At 51.5% G+C, this 16,164-nt stretch overlaps 1 protein-coding gene across 1 annotated transcript; it reads left to right on the forward strand.

The window, feature by feature from the left end:
- Positions 1 to 3,478: 3,478 nt before the first annotated feature.
- On the forward strand, positions 3,479 to 9,956 carry LOC147413227 (cell cycle checkpoint protein RAD17-like). Its single transcript, XM_086480037.1, has 8 exons — positions 3,479 to 3,772; positions 4,215 to 4,263; positions 4,431 to 4,516; positions 5,100 to 5,246; positions 5,808 to 5,954; positions 6,719 to 6,839; positions 8,166 to 8,223; positions 9,580 to 9,956. The coding sequence occupies exons 1-8, from the start codon at positions 3,479 to 3,481 to the stop codon at positions 9,845 to 9,847; spliced, it is 1,170 nt and encodes a 389-aa protein (XP_086336163.1). The 3' UTR covers positions 9,848 to 9,956.
- Positions 9,957 to 16,164: the final 6,208 nt, after the last annotated feature.

The following is a 16,164-nucleotide window of genomic DNA, read 5'->3' on the forward strand; positions in this document are numbered from 1 at the left end:
TGCGGGGACAAAACTACCATCTGCAGTGTGGTGCCATCACATCCCCCGAAGAGCCGGCAGATGCCAGCAGCCGGGCAGCGAGAGCTCCCAGCCCCCCAGCCGAAAGCAGGCCCCCTCGCCCTGTGGGGGTGTCCCCTCCATCTTCTCCACAGGGGATACTGTCCCCAGCTGAGCAGGGGGCTGCGGGACCAGAGGCCGTGGGTGGCCTCCTGCCTGAGGTCTGGGCAGAACTTTTCCGAGGACAACAGCATCTCCTCGATCCCGTGTTGCCGTGGCTACGCCAGGAGCTGGAGGCAATATACGGGGCCTGGTGGTGGAGCGTACAGACTGCAGAGAGCTTAATCCTGGAAGCCCTGTGCCTCTACGGTCCAGATGGGGATGCCATATTCACCGTGCTGGAGAATTACCTCGAGGAACACACAGAAAGGCTGGTTCATGGCACCATCAATGTCATTGTGTCCCAGTGCAGCGAGGAGGCCCGGAGGCTGCTGCGCTCCCATGCTGCTGAGGAGGAGGACGGCAGCCCTGCAGCCAGCTCCACCTCCTCCCGCTCCAGCTCCTCCAGGTCCAGCTGGACCCGCTCGAGCAGGCCGATCTCCTCCTGCTGCCCCAGCCCCAGCTCCACCAGCTCCCGATGGGGGACTCCCATCTCCCACGTGGACTCCTCCAGCAGCCCTGCAGGATCCGATGTGGAGGACCAGAACAGCACGTCGGAGGCAGCACTCCACGGGGGCCTGGGCCACCCCCCATCTGTACGTGTCCCTGCAGAGCAGGAGCAGCCCCAGGAGGAGCCGGTGGCAGCAGGTCCCTCTGCCCAGGCCTGCAACCGCAGCCCCTCTGCTCCCAATTGGGGTCGGGACCACTTGCCCGCAGGTCCCCGGCGCCCCCCAAAGAGGAGGGCCCCCAGCCCCCAGGACTCTCCCCCGTGCCGCAAGAGGCCGCCCCGCCGGTCGCGCTAGCAGGGCTCCTTCAACTCTTTCCTGCAGAAAAGGGAAATAAATGCCTATTTCTCTGACACGGTCTCTGGGTGCTGCTTTCTCCCCCTTCTCCTGGTGCCTTTCCCGGAGCCCTGTGCCCCACGGAGGGTGGCACCAGCCTGCTGGGGGACCCGGCCCAGGGCCCCTGGAGCCCCAGGGCCATGTGAGCGGGGCCTCCTCCTGCAGGAAAAGTGGCAGCAGCTGCTCATTCACAGCGTGGCGTCTGCGGAGGGCAGGGCGGGCAGGAGGGGAAGCTGGTTTTGCTGCTGCTGCTGCGCTGGGGACCAAACTGGGCATCGCTCCCACACCCTACTGCCCGCGTCAGCCGGTCCTGGGTCCTTTCAGGGCCCTCTAGCTCCTCCGGATCCTCAGGCCCTCAGCGATGGCTGCCTGCGCCGAGGGCTGCTGGAGATTTGTGAGCGCGCTGTGAGCTCTTGGTGCGGCTGAGGAGTTAAATGCCCCGCTCTGCAGAGGGTCCAGCGAAAAGCGCAGCTTTGGGGGTAGGAAGAGCTTCGTGGCGTCAGCGCTGTGCCCAGGGTGCCTGAAGGACCCGCCTGTCCCCCCCTCTGCCCTCTCTCCATGTTGCAGCGTGCGACACCCTTTGGCAGTGCCGGCGCCAGCAAGGGGGAGCAGCTCCTCAGCCTCAGCTCCCCGCAGCTCGCCGCAGAGCACCAACATGGACGCAGAGACGGAGTGGAGCTGCCCCATCTGCTTCGATGCTCGAGATGACGTTGCTTGCGTGATGCCCTGTCGCCACCAGTTCTGCCTGGGCTGCATCGTGCTCTGGGCACTGCTGCAACCAGAGTGCCCAGTCTGCAGAGGACTGGCGGAGACTGTTGGCTTTTCTGTGCGGGGACAAAACTACCATCTGCAGTGTGGTGCCATCACATCCCCCAAAGAGCCGGCAGATGCCAGCAGCCGGGCAGCAAGAGCTCCCAGCCCCCCAGCCGAAAGCAGGCCCCCTCGCCCTGTGGGGGTGTCCCCTCCATCTTCTCCACAGGGGATACTGTCCCCAGCTGAGCAGGGGGCTGCGGGACCAGAGGCCGTGGGTGGCCTCCTGCCCGAGGTCTGGGCAGAACTTTCCCGAGGACAACAGCATCTCCTCGATCCCGTGTTGCCGTGGCTACGCCAGGAGCTGGAGGCAATATACGGGGCCTGGTGGTGGAGCGTACAGACTGCAGAGAGCTTAATCCTGGAAGCCCTGTGCCTCTACGGTCCAGATGGGGATGCCATATTCACCGTGCTGGAGAATTACCTCGAGGAACACACAGAAAGGCTGGTTCATGGCACCATCAATGTCATTGTGTCCCAGTGCAGCGAGGAGGCCCGGAGGCTGCTGCGCTCCCATGCTGCTGAGGAGGAGGACGGCAGCCCTGCAGCCAGCTCCACCTCCTCCCGCTCCAGCTCCTCCAGGTCCAGCTGGACCCGCTCGAGCAGGCCGATCTCCTCCTGCTGCCCCAGCCCCAGCTCCACCAGCTCCCGATGGGGGACTCCCATCTCCCACGTGGACTCCTCCAGCAGCCCTGCAGGATCCGATGTGGAGGACCAGAACAGCACGTCGGAGGCAGCACTCCACGGGGGCCTGGGCCACCCCCCATCTGTACGTGTCCCTGCAGAGCAGGAGCAGCCCCAGGAGGAGCCGGTGGCAGCAGGTCCCTCTGCCCAGGCCTGCAACCGCAGCCCCTCTGCTCCCAATTGGGGTCGGGACCACTTGCCCGCAGGTCCCCGGCGCCCCCCAAAGAGGAGGGCCCCCAGCCCCCAGGACTCTCCCCCGTGCCGCAAGAGGCCGCCCCGCCGGTCGCGCTAGCAGGGCTCCTTCAACTCTTTCCTGCAGAAAAGGGAAATAAATGCCTATTTCTCTGACACGGTCTCTGGGTGCTGCTTTCTCCCCCTTCTCCTGGTGCCTTTCCCGGAGCCCTGTGCCCCACGGAGGGTGGCACCAGCCTGCTGGGGGACCCGGCCCAGGGCCCCTGGAGCCCCAGGGCCATGTGAGCGGGGCCTCCTCCTGCAGGAAAAGTGGCAGCAGCTGCTCATTCACAGCGTGGCGTCTGCGGAGGGCAGGGCGGGCAGGAGGGGAAGCTGGTTTTGCTGCTGCTGCTGCGCTGGGGACCAAACTGGGCATCGCTCCCACACCCTACTGCCCGCGTCAGCCGGTCCTGGGTCCTTTCAGGGCCCTCTAGCTCCTCCGGATCCTCAGGCCCTCAGCGATGGCTGCCTGCGCCGAGGGCTGCTGGAGATTTGTGAGCGCGCTGTGAGCTCTTGGTGCGGCTGAGGAGTTAAATGCCCCGCTCTGCAGAGGGTCCAGCGAAAAGCGCAGCTTTGGGGGTAGGAAGAGCTTCGTGGCGTCAGCGCTGTGCCCAGGGTGCCTGAAGGACCCGCCTGTCCCCCCCTCTGCCCTCTCTCCATGTTGCAGCGTGCGACACCCTTTGGCAGTGCCGGCGCCAGCAAGGGGGAGCAGCTCCTCAGCCTCAGCTCCCCGCAGCTCGCCGCAGAGCACCAACATGGACGCAGAGACGGAGTGGAGCTGCCCCATCTGCTTCGATGCTCGAGATGACGTTGCTTGCGTGATGCCCTGTCGCCACCAGTTCTGCCTGGGCTGCATCGTGCTCTGGGCACTGCTGCAACCAGAGTGCCCAGTCTGCAGAGGACTGGCGGAGACTGTTGGCTTTTCTGTGCGGGGACAAAACTACCATCTGCAGTGTGGTGCCATCACATCCCCCAAAGAGCCGGCAGATGCCAGCAGCCGGGCAGCAAGAGCTCCCAGCCCCCCAGCCGAAAGCAGGCCCCCTCGCCCTGTGGGGGTGTCCCCTCCATCTTCTCCACAGGGGATACTGTCCCCAGCTGAGCAGGGGGCTGCGGGACCAGAGGCCGTGGGTGGCCTCCTGCCCGAGGTCTGGGCAGAACTTTCCCGAGGACAACAGCATCTCCTCGATCCCGTGTTGCCGTGGCTACGCCAGGAGCTGGAGGCAATATACGGGGCCTGGTGGTGGAGCGTACAGACTGCAGAGAGCTTAATCCTGGAAGCCCTGTGCCTCTACGGTCCAGATGGGGATGCCATGTTCACCGTGCTGGAGAATTACCTCGAGGAACACACAGAAAGGCTCGTTCATGGCGGGCCGGAGGGGAAGCTGGTTTTGCTGCTGCTGCTGCGCTGGGGACCAAACTGGGCATCGCTCCCACACCCTACTGGCCGCGTCCGCTGGTTCTGGGTCCCCTCAGTCCCCTCTGGCCCCTCAGTTAACAGTCCTGCTCTGCAGAGGGTCCAGCAAAAAGCGCAGCTTTGATGGTAGGAAGAGCTTCATGGCTTCAGCGCTGTGACTAGGGTGCCTGAAGGACCTGCCTGTCCCCACAGCGCTGGGGGGCCTTGGGTCAGCCCGCTACCCAGTGGGGCAGGGCCTCGAGCGGCTACGCGTCCTCGCCCGAGTCCTCTGAAGATTGTAAAATCCTTTGTAGGAGAACCGGCGTCGGAGTCAGAATTCCCTCAGCTGCCCGCTCACTTACCAGAATACCGTCGAGACACCTTGCTTCTTCAGCCTGAGGTACATCTGCAATAGCTGCGGGATTCCAGGTTTGGTTTGAAAAAAACCCAGACAGGACGCCTAAGTGCTTGATGCAAATTCTCCAGCACAGTGGTTTTGTCACTGCTCTTAAGGTAGGTGTGTTGGGTCTGTCTAAGTTCTGTCTAATAGAATAATTAATCTGGAAAAGCGCTCTGGAGGCTAGCTTTGGAGGTGGTTTAGGTTCCCAGGCTCTGGGTCTCGGGTCAGGTTTTGAGTATCTACAAGGACAGAGGTTCTCTCACCTCACTGACGGGCTTGTGGTGGAAGGTGGACGTTCCCTTGCTGCGGCCTGTGATTGTCACCTCTCATCCTTTGGCTGCGCATTGCCAAGAGGAGTCCGAGTTCACCTTTCTGTTACCACGCATTGAGAGAGTTGAAGACAGCAGTGGCTTCTGCCTCCCCATCGCCCCTGTTAGCCTTCTTGGAGAGGGAGCCAGCCTCCCTTTTGTATATAAGCGTCACTTCGTAGATCACGTGTGCCTGCTCCCTAACCATCGGAACGTACCGCAGCTTTTATAGGATGCTTTTCCTGTGTAAAGCTTGTGCTTTTTTTTCCTCGTAGGGTATTGTGGAAAAATCGCATATGTCTGGAAGCGTGTTTAATTTATACCTTCACCAGAACTATGTAGACTTTTTTTCTGATATAGATGATGTAGTGAGAGCCAGTGAGTATTTGAGCACCGCTGATGTCCTTTGCAGCAACTGGAGTGTAAGTGCCACCTTTTATACGCACGTGCTTTGTTTTTGTAACGCTCTGACTCAGTATTTTTTCATTGATTTTCAAAAAATCAAGCGTTTTTTAATACCCCAAAACGTTGAGCTTTGAAATGTCTCTCTAAGCGTTTATGAATGGTAGGAAGCAATTTTCTTACGAGCCAGTAAGAATTAAGCTCTATCACTTCAAACTTGCAGCGTAGGTGACAGTGAGTTGCTAATGAATGCCGAAGTACATCCACTACACAAGAGATGCGGGTCCACCTCTTTGTCCAACTTCTGTCGGTATTTTATTGTAGTGGGTTACAGCGTTTGTAAAACATTCTACAAAGTGTTAAGTAGAACAAATTCGTGCTAAAATGTGTTGGAGCCTGTGTGCCCTTTCCCTGAAGTAATTGAGCCAGCTTTTTCATGCAGCTGCTCTGAGTAAAAGTCTCACGGTATTCTGAACGTGTTCTGGGCGTGTTGTGTCACTGCAGTTACAGACTGTTTTAGTTCAGGTGAGACATACTGTACAGAGAGCTGGAGTTCACCCAGTGCTCGATTTCTCTCTTAGACACGGCTTGAGACGGAAAAATACAGCGCGTCTGTGGCTACCCGAGGGGTGATACATTCAAATACGTCCAGAGCCTTTGCCCATCACCAAGGAGGGATGGGGTTCCGGCCTTTGCATAAACCCCAGTGGTTCTTTATCAATAAAAAGGTAAATGCTTGATCAATTTTTTTCCATGTTTTTTTGGTAAGGTGTGACGGTTTGAGTGGTATAGATGAGATTTGCTCCCAGTGCTAAACTTGTCAAATGTCCCGTTTTGGTATAAGCTACTTCTGAAAGCACTTGCTCAATCGAAGGGGTACACTGGTGTTATTCTTTTAATGGGAAAATAAACTGGAGGCCTCTGACAAAGTCTGATTCCTGTGTCCAAGTTGGCCTACTGCTGGGAGAGTCTTAATCCTAAGTTACCGGAGACACAATTACTGTTGAAATACTATAAAGTATTCCTAAAAGTAAGTTCAAGCTTTCGTGCGCTTTCAGTCACATTAAACTGTTGTGTAAGTTTGACAAATGACTGCTGTTATGTTTTATGTGTTTGTCAGAAGTCGCTTGTTCATGAGACACGAAAGCGCTCGGCCAGTTTTTACATTTGAGCTAATATTTCTCTTGCTGTAGCGGGCAAAAAAGATTGGCCTGGATGGGTGGGGAATTCAGGGATAAATATTTTCTGTAAATTTTAATGCCCAGCAAAAGGCAAAAGTGAAGGGATTTACGATTTTTAGGATCTGCATATGTTAACTCTGCTTAAGTGCTCATCTTTTTTCCTGGTCTCATCTTCAGTAGCTTGTGTGTAGTCATCCAGCAGACAAGAAGAAAGTCTCGTCTTGTCCAGTACAGAATAGCTACATCAATAATGGTGTACCAGGTTTTTCCCTTGTCTTTCTCCTCCCCCCCCTCCCCCCCAACCCTTACAGTATCAAGAAAATTGCCTGGCTGCAAAAGCTCTCTTTTCAAGCTTCTGCTTACCACCCGAGTGTCTTCAGACAGAGCTATTGCCCTATCTTGCTATGTTAGCAAATCCAATGAGAAACCAAGGTAAGATGGATGTAACTCCTGATCTTGGAATCTGCTTTGTAATTAAAGCATGCTGAAAAATGTTGTACACAAAATGTCAATACTGCCTGTGCTTCTGTCTCGGTAAAAGAAATGCTTGGAGTAGACGCATGTAGCTGATATCCACAAACGTTTCCAGTAACACAGCCAAAATTAAAGCCGTCCTGCAGGTTTGAAACAGCACCAAGAACATCTTTAAAACTAACGTAACTGAAAGAATTAAAGCCAGCGTCTCTCTTGGCAGAAAAGAGGCCTATACGATGCTTTGTTATTGTGGGAGATGGGGTCCTCGTGTTGGAGTTTTGGAATGATTTTTCCCTTCTTTAACTGCATAGGTTTCTGGTGTCTGTGTACTTTTGGATCTCGCCGTGTTGCCCTCGCACTCAGTCTCTTAAGGTCCTTGCACAGCCCTTCTGTCTGTCTTCCTGTCCTATACTAGCTTGCCTAACTGGGTGGCATCGGCAAACTTGCTCATCTCACTCTTCACCCCTTTTTTCATAGGGTTTCTTTTAAGAAGGTGCTGGCTAGCCCAGGTCCTAGCACAGATCTCTGCAGAACTGTATTGGCAACTTTTTCCCACTGCAGGAGTTAACTGTTACCTCATGCCCCTCTCCCCACTCCAAACCGATTATTTATCAAACTTTACTCATTAAGTTGTTCTCTTCGGCTGAGGGCTTCTTTTAAATGTACGCTAGAGGGTTTGGTGAGAAGACTTTTGGAAACCTAGCAGGCAATATTAGCTAGATCTTCCTTGCTTACCGATCCCTTTCCGGTAACATCAACAGACGTCAAAGGCTCGACAGAGCCTTTCTCAGATAAAGGAAGCATAATCCAAGTTTGCAGTGCTTTAAAAAGACGTGTAACCTGAGGTCATCCAATAGCCGACAGTTCATGTGGAAACATTTACTCTGTATGGTACCTGATACAAAAATGACTCTTTAGACAGCTGGGTCGCTTATGCTGTGTTAATTACTTCTAAGAAAAGGCTTCACGTCTTACCTGAGGCCTTGACATCAGGATGAATTCATTTTGTAGGCTATGGAATAATAACTCTGCATCATAAATACGCAGCTGATGAGCGTCAGGGAATTTTCTGTGCAGGCAATCTGTAAATACGTCACGGTAATGTGGTAAACAGTTTGAAAAAAAGAATACGTCCACGCGTGCGCCGTGTTTTTGGTATCCGAAATATTGCAAATGTGTACAAGGGTACTTGACCTAACTTAGGAATTATTTGTTTCCCAGTATGTTTAATTGTACGTGCCTTATGATCTACCCAATGTGAAACTGGTGATTCTTTGTTCGCAGCTCAGATTGCTTTTATCCAAGACATTGGGAGGCGACCGCTGAAAAGACATTTTGGGAGGTAAACTTGACTTCTCTCTTTTCTCAAAGAAAGTAAGACTTTCTCTCTTAACGCGTTGAGGAGAAGAACCCTTTCATAGAGAAGCATCTTCAACGTACATCAGTGACGTGACATCTTCCCTTGGCAAAGCGTGTCAGGGCATGCGACAAAGCTTCTCATACTGATCGCTGCGGTATTGCTGTCCCAGTTGAACTGTGAAATGGGTCCTGTAAGGTCAAGGCTCTGTTACCCAAGAATCACCCAGTTCCTCAACAGTTGTACGAAAAGCCATTTAGGTTGCTAGTCAGGAAGAAAGCGTCCCTAACGGTGCGTTTCTCTGCAGTCTCCCTCATCTAAGCCCAAATGTTTGTAACTTTACAACTTAATGGTACGCTTCCTTATGCCGTTAGTTTAGTCTGCAGCATACCTGTAAACATTGATAAGCATTTTGTATCTGCATTGGTAAGCTGGGTGTGTGTCACTTAGAGTTTTACCTGAGGGGTAGCTTTCTCCTGAAAACACAGTAATCTTTTTTCACTTGGTCACTATCTTGAAAAGGAAGTACACAGAAATGTAGGTATTTTAGTAAGCATTTGCTTCCTTCGGGAACCCTGGCTGAAAAGAATCGGTTTTGTGTTACTAAGCAGTCCTTGATAAAACTTCCATGCAGCTAGTTCACTGGAAAAAAAGAATATTTTAGTTCTTTTCCGTTATATTCCTCAATGGAATGGGGATGGTAAGAAAATGGGCATTGAGGAGGGTGCATGGTACTTGATCACCTGGCACTGGTGCCAGGACGAGGTTTTTTTGTCAGTAACTGCGTAAGTTTTTATTATTCCCATGTAAAGTGGGAAAAATAATAAACATTGGTGACAGACTGATACAGAGGTGCTAGAAAGACTGAGAAGTTCAAATAGTGAAAGAAATTTTCAAGTTAAATTGAAACTCGAAAGCAGCAGTGGGTACTGGGAAAGTGACGGAGCACAAACTTGATCTGGAATTTGGCTGTTGCTGTGCTTTGAGGCTGCGTAGGGTCGTCCTTTCCCCGAGAGGAACTCCTCTGTCTTCTGAAGGCCGTCAGCTAAGCTGTGCGGTGTTGAGTTCTGGGCCCAAGTATCTCCACCTGCAAGATGGGCGCAGAGCTGTAAAAACATGATCCTGAAGGTAGTGATGGAAGCACAGCATGTGTGCAGCTTGATTGATCACGCTAACTGTGATTGATGGAGGGTTTTACTGCCAGAAAATGCGAAAGCTGTTAAGCACCGGTGAAGAAGGGTGACCCGTGCGGCACCCGGGCAATCTTTTCTATGGCAGCTTCTGCCTGAGAGAGCAGCTGTTTTGTCGTGGTAACTTACTGTTGCAATGATAATTTTACAGGCTAAAGCTTGAAACACTTACTGATAAAGATCCTGGGGTACCAGACGTATTTGTGAGCTCTGAGGAGGACCGTGCCGACGTGCATGCTACGGAGACGGCTGCACAGACGGGGGAAGACAGCACGAAGGAGAATGAATCGGATGGGTTCCCTCTGTCTTCTAGCCAGTGCAGTGGAAGTGAACTGCCTTGCAGTCAGCCTCAGCCTGTTGCAGCTCAAGCAATCATGGAGGAAGACGAATTCAAAATAGAGGAATATGATAGTGACTGAGTACAAGAGAACATCGACCTCTGACTTGCCTGAACAGATGAATATGCCGCAGAGGCCTTTACTAAATAGAGCATGGTCTGCACAAAAGTACTGCTTTAGCTGCTTAGGTGGGCTCGAAGGCCAAGTCTAAACGTGCTGTGTCAGCATCGAGACAGCGCTCCTCAGCTTCCCCTTAACTTTGCAGGATCAGACCTGAGCTGGACACTAAATTACAAGCTATTCCCTGCCTCTCCTGAGCCATGAAATAACCTCTGACAATGAAAAGAGGGTAATAAATGGTGACTGAAATTAGTTTGAGAGAGACTGTAGGTAAGCAGTGTCACTCTAAGTTATTTCTTACACGTTTGGATTTACTTTGCAATTGTGCGGTGTGTTTCCTGAGTACGCATTTGATAAGTTGTTAGCCTTTGAAGGTTTTATTAAAATTCATGCCTTAAAAAGAAATTGCTGTGTGGAAGCTTGGCCCTTCTGAAAGAAGAGACCGCCGTGTTCATGTAAAAGCTTTGGTTACGCCGCACCGACGACGTAAATAAAACTGCCGCTGTGTTAATACTGTTTTGTACTCTGCCACAGATTTTTATGTGTTTACAGACTGAACATATGTACAAGAGATTACTTTGGATTCCTTTTTGAAAAGAGATTTCCGTAGCTTACGGAGAGGAAAATGTAACAGTCAAGCCTAAGTCCTTCCCGTCCTCTGTATTCTGTAGGAAGTTAACAGTGTAGTGTGCAGTTTTTCTCCTTAAATTGCAGTTGTGCTGGGGGAAAGAAGAATCCTGTGTTTGGTAACTGGCACGTGAGAAGTGTTGTCCGAATAGACTGCTCAGTGCTTCAGCATTTCTCTGTAACTGGGATTGGTCCGTGTGAGTCAACCTAACACGTTGCTGTGGTCAGTGATACCACAGGAATAAGAAAAACAATCAAACAAAACAGCTTTGAAAGTGTAACGTATGTTTGCGTTTCTGTCTTGCCTCCCTCCAGAGTTTAGCAGAAGAAAAGGCGTGTTTATCCACCATAACCTTGGAATGAACGCTGCTCTGAAAAAGTCCAGGTTTGTCCTCTCTCAAGGGACAGGTGTAGCCTTTCCATCTACAGCTGCCGTTTCATTTTGAAGAGGGAAATTCCTCTCCTAATTCTTAAATTCCGTTACAGCTATACTCATGGCAGCAAAGTCAAAAAGTTTGTGGCTGTTGATGCCCCTTGACGCCTTTCCCCCTCTCCAGGGTGCTTTGGGTGGGGTGACCCCTGCTCAGCTTGGGTGGTAGCTCACTTCTCTTGGGCCTCCTGCAGTTGTGTGTCACTGAAATGCTGTCCGACCCCTCCTGTGCTCCCGAGGGTGCAAATGACAATAAGGCATGAGGCGCTGATATTTGCTTTGCAAGCAAAACTCCGAGCTACTTCTTTACATCGTTTCAGCTTTCCTTACGGTAGTGTCAGGTAATGACAATAATAACAGGGTTACTTTCACATCAACTCCTTTGCATTACTGCTGGCCTTGCCCTTACTAGGGCAGTGTTCAGCGCCCACCTGGTCAATTATAAATTGTAATAAGGGAGACTTATCACTGTCAACTACAGCGTTCGTAGTAGTTTGTGTAAAGTCTCTTTCACGTGAAAACACCACCAAAAAGAAAAAAAGGCGTTATTCTCTTCAACGATCTCTTCTGCTCGAATGTCTGTGCTCTTGCCTTCGAGTGGCAGAGGTGTGCAAAATGTGGGAACAGGACGGAAGCCGCAAATCATTGAAGTGCTAGTGAGCACCCTATTAAAGGCAGTGCCAAATTAACGTGAAATCAACCCCTAGGTCAGCCAAGGGGAAGCGCTGACAGCTGTTGGGCTTGTGTAGCTGCCAGCAGGCATAGGAATGAATGCCAGTGCTGCAGCCCACCCTCCCACCTGTCTCTGGGGCTGGAAGAGTCTGTTTTGGCTCCCTTGGCAATGTCACCCAATTGCAAGGTGGGGGAAAGAAAACGGCCCTGCAAATAGAAGGGATTTGGGAGCATCCCCAGAAGGAAAGATACACGTATTTTTTTGGTGTGGTCAAAGAATTTCAATGGCCAGCCTTTGGGAAACCGCCACGGCTCGTGCTTGAACCCATCCAACACACCCTCTCTGACCGTAGCTGTAATTCAGGGTGTGTTCCTGTCACAGTCACAAAGAGGTAAACTCTTCCCGGGGCTGCAGATTCGAAGACCCGTCGAGAGATTAAGGCACAAAGGAGGCCATACATTGTCAACAGCACTACAAAGTTTTATTGAGAGAGAGAGAGAGAAAGGGAGAAAGAAAGGGAGGAAGGGAGGAAGAGAAGAAGAAGAGCACGCCGCAATAGTCACCACAGGGGATCTGCGGCGCCTGGTGGTTTTTCCCATCTAGCAACGGTCCAGTCCAGGCAGGCAGGCAGGTCTCAGCTCTGCTCCGCTCCGCTCCTCTTTTCCCCTTTCTGCTTCTTGCTGCCGTCTTGCTTCCCTTTGCTTTTCTTTTCCTCCAGAGGCTGCCGAGGGTCCCTTTTTTTTTGTACCATAGTCCCAGGCCAAGCCGGTGGTGATGAGCTGCGTTCAAGCGGTGAGATCCAATCCAACGGCGGCATGTTGCTTCCACGTGCCGATCACGAGCTGGCAGTCTATGCAACCTCCATTACACGGCTTGCAAGCTGTAGCGCATAAGCCGAACAAATTCATGCCTTTCGCTGTTACCGCGTAGCGACAAAAAAAGATTTTCAGGAAGCCGTGTCGTCTGGCCCAGGGTCCTACCACGTCTGTCACTATGGTGACTTGAGTCTCTGCTTCCTTTCCAAAACCACAAGGTACAAAGTTTGAGACAAACATAAAGTTCAGCGGTCCTAATTCTTACAGTTCCGCGCAGATGACACATCACTAACGTGTGAGGGAGGGTCAGCACAGTGCTGGATGCACCTGCCTACTGCCTACGCCGAGGTCAGCCCTCGCCCGGCTGCGAAGACACACCTTTGGCTGCCATGGCCTTCTCGGGCTTCCCCTCCTCTAAGGAAGCGTTAGAAGAACGTTTTCCACCTTGTCTAACAGCAAAGCTCTCCAGAGGTGAACTGAAAACTTCTGCAGACTGTGGGCCTGAATAGGAAAGCTTTTCCTTCTTCTGCCGCCTGCCAACAAAATCCGTGACTAGCACCAACTGCCCGACATCCTCACCCTTGTGCAGTCTCTGATTCACATGGATACCAGAGGGGAGCCAGCCTGGTGAGATGCATTCCTCCAGCTGCAGAAGTACACGTATGTTCCGTGTGAATGCAGCCTGGTTCGGGTTGCACGATCGGAACTTACAGGGAAGTAGTTCTCTTACTGGAATGCAGTGCACTGGAGTTGGCTCCAATATGTTTTTACACCAAAGAGGTCCTAGACGCAAGCATGCACGAACATTTCTCCCTTCACAGGCAGATGTACGGGCAGCTCCCTGCCAGCACGTTAGAAAAGGAGCTCACGAAACCACTGGCAGTATCAGGGCACTAGGAAAATGGCTAAACCAGCCAAACAAGAAGTTTCAATAGTTTGGCAAAGTTTTCAAGATTTAAGTTGAGAACTTAACAGAGAGGGGGGAATTGATGCCATTCTGTCTTCTATTACCGCCTTTGAGGACGTTCAAATCAAACCCAGGCCAATTAGGCAAATCACTTCACCTGTTCTTTTGTTGGTGTTTTGGTTTCTTGTGCCTTTGGAGCAAGCACGAACTGTGAACATGGGTGTGCAGAGCATCTGGCATGATGAGACGTCGGACTCAGCTTTGACCTCTGTGTCCCGACAGCAGCTACCCCAGCAGCTACCCGGGAGCACGCACCAAACTCGTCAGCCTCGACGCAGAGTTGCAGGCCGTTAGCCCTCACCTTTTTGCTGTGGACTTTTCGCTACTCTCTGTATGCCGGCGGCATCCAAATGCTGTTGGGAAGATCGGGTGCTTTCCATCCCCTTCAATAATCAGTAAGAGACAGTCGCTGAGCTTAAAGACGTAATGAGACGCGGTCCACTGCTATAATCAGAGCAACCGTAACAAACGCACGTACAACTCAGGAAAAAATCCTCCTCCACTATGACAGGACAATTTCCATGCCAGCCGGAGGTGGCTTGTACTATTTGAGACAGCGCAGGACCTTGGATAAGCAACTATACCACAGCACTCCTGTAAGACGCTGCCACGATTTGCAAAATGTTCTAAACATTTGGAAAATGTTTGGGAAGCGCTACTAATACCAACTTTGTAACCTGTTGCCTCAAGTGACTGCGTCAGGTCAAAAGCTGAACGAGGATCCCACAAGTCCTCGCTGGCTCTTTATTTGGTAAAGTCATAGCTTCAAATGAGGCATGTTGTCAAGTGTCTGTCTGAACCATGGTCCTGCTGCTCAGCAGTATCAGATAGTCACACAATCTCAACAGAAGGCAAAAAAGAGAGCTTAAACATGTCCTCCTTCTTTTAGGCGTGTCCTTCACGAAGCGAAAAATGCCTTCATTTCACTTTCTTTGCTTTTATAGAACACAAGGCGTTTTCCATGCAAGATACAGAAGAGAACGCAGGAGCATTGCCCCATTCAATCAGGTAGAAGCTCTTCTTGGGAAGGTAGTGAATGTTCACAATTTGGCTTGAGCGGCACACCAGTCAAAAATTCCTCTCTCCCGATAGTACCAACGAAAAAGCAAAATAACCGGGTTGTTCTCTGGTTGTCATCATCATTATCGTTCTTCATAACTGCCATGATCATGATCACTGCTCACCTCCCCTCTTTCTCCGTCAGCACCGTATAAAGCCATTCCGGTGCCTTACTACTTGTTTTCTGCTGTTCCCAAAGGCACCTGAACCATTGCTCCGAAACTGCCTCCACCCAAACTGGAAGAGACCCGAAATGGTCGTCTCTGTTTGCCCTTCCATTTCCAAGACAAATTCAGCTATACGTAGCAACTCCCGGTAGAGAGGCGCGCAACCTCTTCAAATTATGTATACGATTAACATCAAAACCAGCTTTTAGAAACGAAGGGGGGAAAGGAGGGGGACACCCGGTGGGACTGTTGGTTTGGGTTTTAACCCTGACTGGCTACGTCTAGATGACGTATCAATTCTGGGTAACAAATACTAAGTGAAAAACAAGGACGCAAAGATTTCTAATGCAACTGCCTTACACTTTGGGTTTTAGTGGGTTACTGGCTTTTGAAAGCTCATATCCACCCAGAGCAAGTTCAAATCTATAAGGAGTCCAGCTGCAGCCTGCAAGAACTATTGGAAGCCATGCGGCTCTGAAAATCAGGGCCAGAATCCTGGCGATAAACCCAGGTATTTTGCTGCTAAATTCCACATTTATGCTAAATGTCTGCTTTTTAAAACCCACCTTCTCTCTTCATTCAAAGAGCAAGAGTCAGCTTCTCAGAGTACACAGGAATGTCTTCCCCTAATTGTACCGGAGAAGTTCTCCACACCTCTTCACACCTTCTCTTACTAGAGACCTTTGCTGGCAAAGCTGAGCCTTGACTGGCAGCTAACCTCAGCAGCAGCAGCACGTCTCCAGAGCAAATTGCATTTTTGGCTCTGCTTCTCTGAAACAAGCTGTCGTCTTAGGAAACAACGTTCGCTTGATCTCCGTGTCATCAGAGAAGGGGGAAAGTACTGCCACTTTATTGCCGTCTGACTGACACTACTCTCTTCTTCCAGCCGTTTCAAGCCCAGGCAGGCAACAGGGTTTTGCTAGCCACAGTGCAAACCGGAGCTGCAGGCAGTAACAAAGTCGGTGAATGATGGTCTAGCCCACAAGCCATCTGGCATGCAAGTAGTTTAATGGATCCGGAAGCCTGCGTGGCTACCTGGCGGGACTGCCCCGTCTCCCTGCGCTTCCCTCAGGCTGGCGAGTCACAGAAGGGTCTTGGTGCTGGATCTTTTCTGTTCCTGCTGGCAGTGACACGTGTCCCTCCCACTGTCCTGAAGCAGTACAGCGGAAGGCAGCTGCACAGCCAGAGGGCGGTTGTTCCCCTCTGCAAAGCCAGGATTTCCCTTCCCGTTTGTGAATGCCATTTAGGAACTGGACACCTTCACTGGGCACGGAGGCATCAAACCACAGCCCTTCTTCCTCCTTCCCAAACCACCGTAGCACTGCATCGTGCTCCTTGACTCGTGCGCTCCCTTCACCTTCCATTACGCTGTTTTCATTTTCTGAAGGTCCTGTGGCAAAACTTTAATTAACCATATATACAGAGAAATAAGGGTACCGGGAGACGTCGTTAAAATTATTGCTTGAGGTTTGCCGTGAGCTTTGTTTGTAGATGCAGGGTGACACCATGGAAACTGGGGAGGTCTCCTCGTGTAGAAATA

The sequence above is a fragment of the Leptosomus discolor genome, chromosome Z (assembly GCF_034619465.1).
Source record: "Leptosomus discolor isolate bLepDis1 chromosome Z, bLepDis1.hap2, whole genome shotgun sequence".
Taxonomy (NCBI): Eukaryota; Metazoa; Chordata; class Aves; order Leptosomiformes; family Leptosomidae; genus Leptosomus; species Leptosomus discolor.

What these genes read in the sequence shown, in the direction of transcription:
- LOC147413227 (XM_086480037.1), top strand. Translation starts at nt 3,479, where the DNA reads ATGGACGCAGAGACGGAGTGGAGCTGCCCCATCTGCTTCGATGCTCGA. An exon ending in CAAAAAGCGCAGCTTTGATG is followed by an intron (nt 4,264 to 4,430) that starts GTAGGAAGAGCT and finishes AATCCTTTGTAG; the next exon opens with GAGAACCGGCGTCGGAGTCA. An exon ending in CTGAAAAGACATTTTGGGAG is followed by an intron (nt 8,224 to 9,579) that starts GTAAACTTGACT and finishes ATAATTTTACAG; the next exon opens with GCTAAAGCTTGAAACACTTA.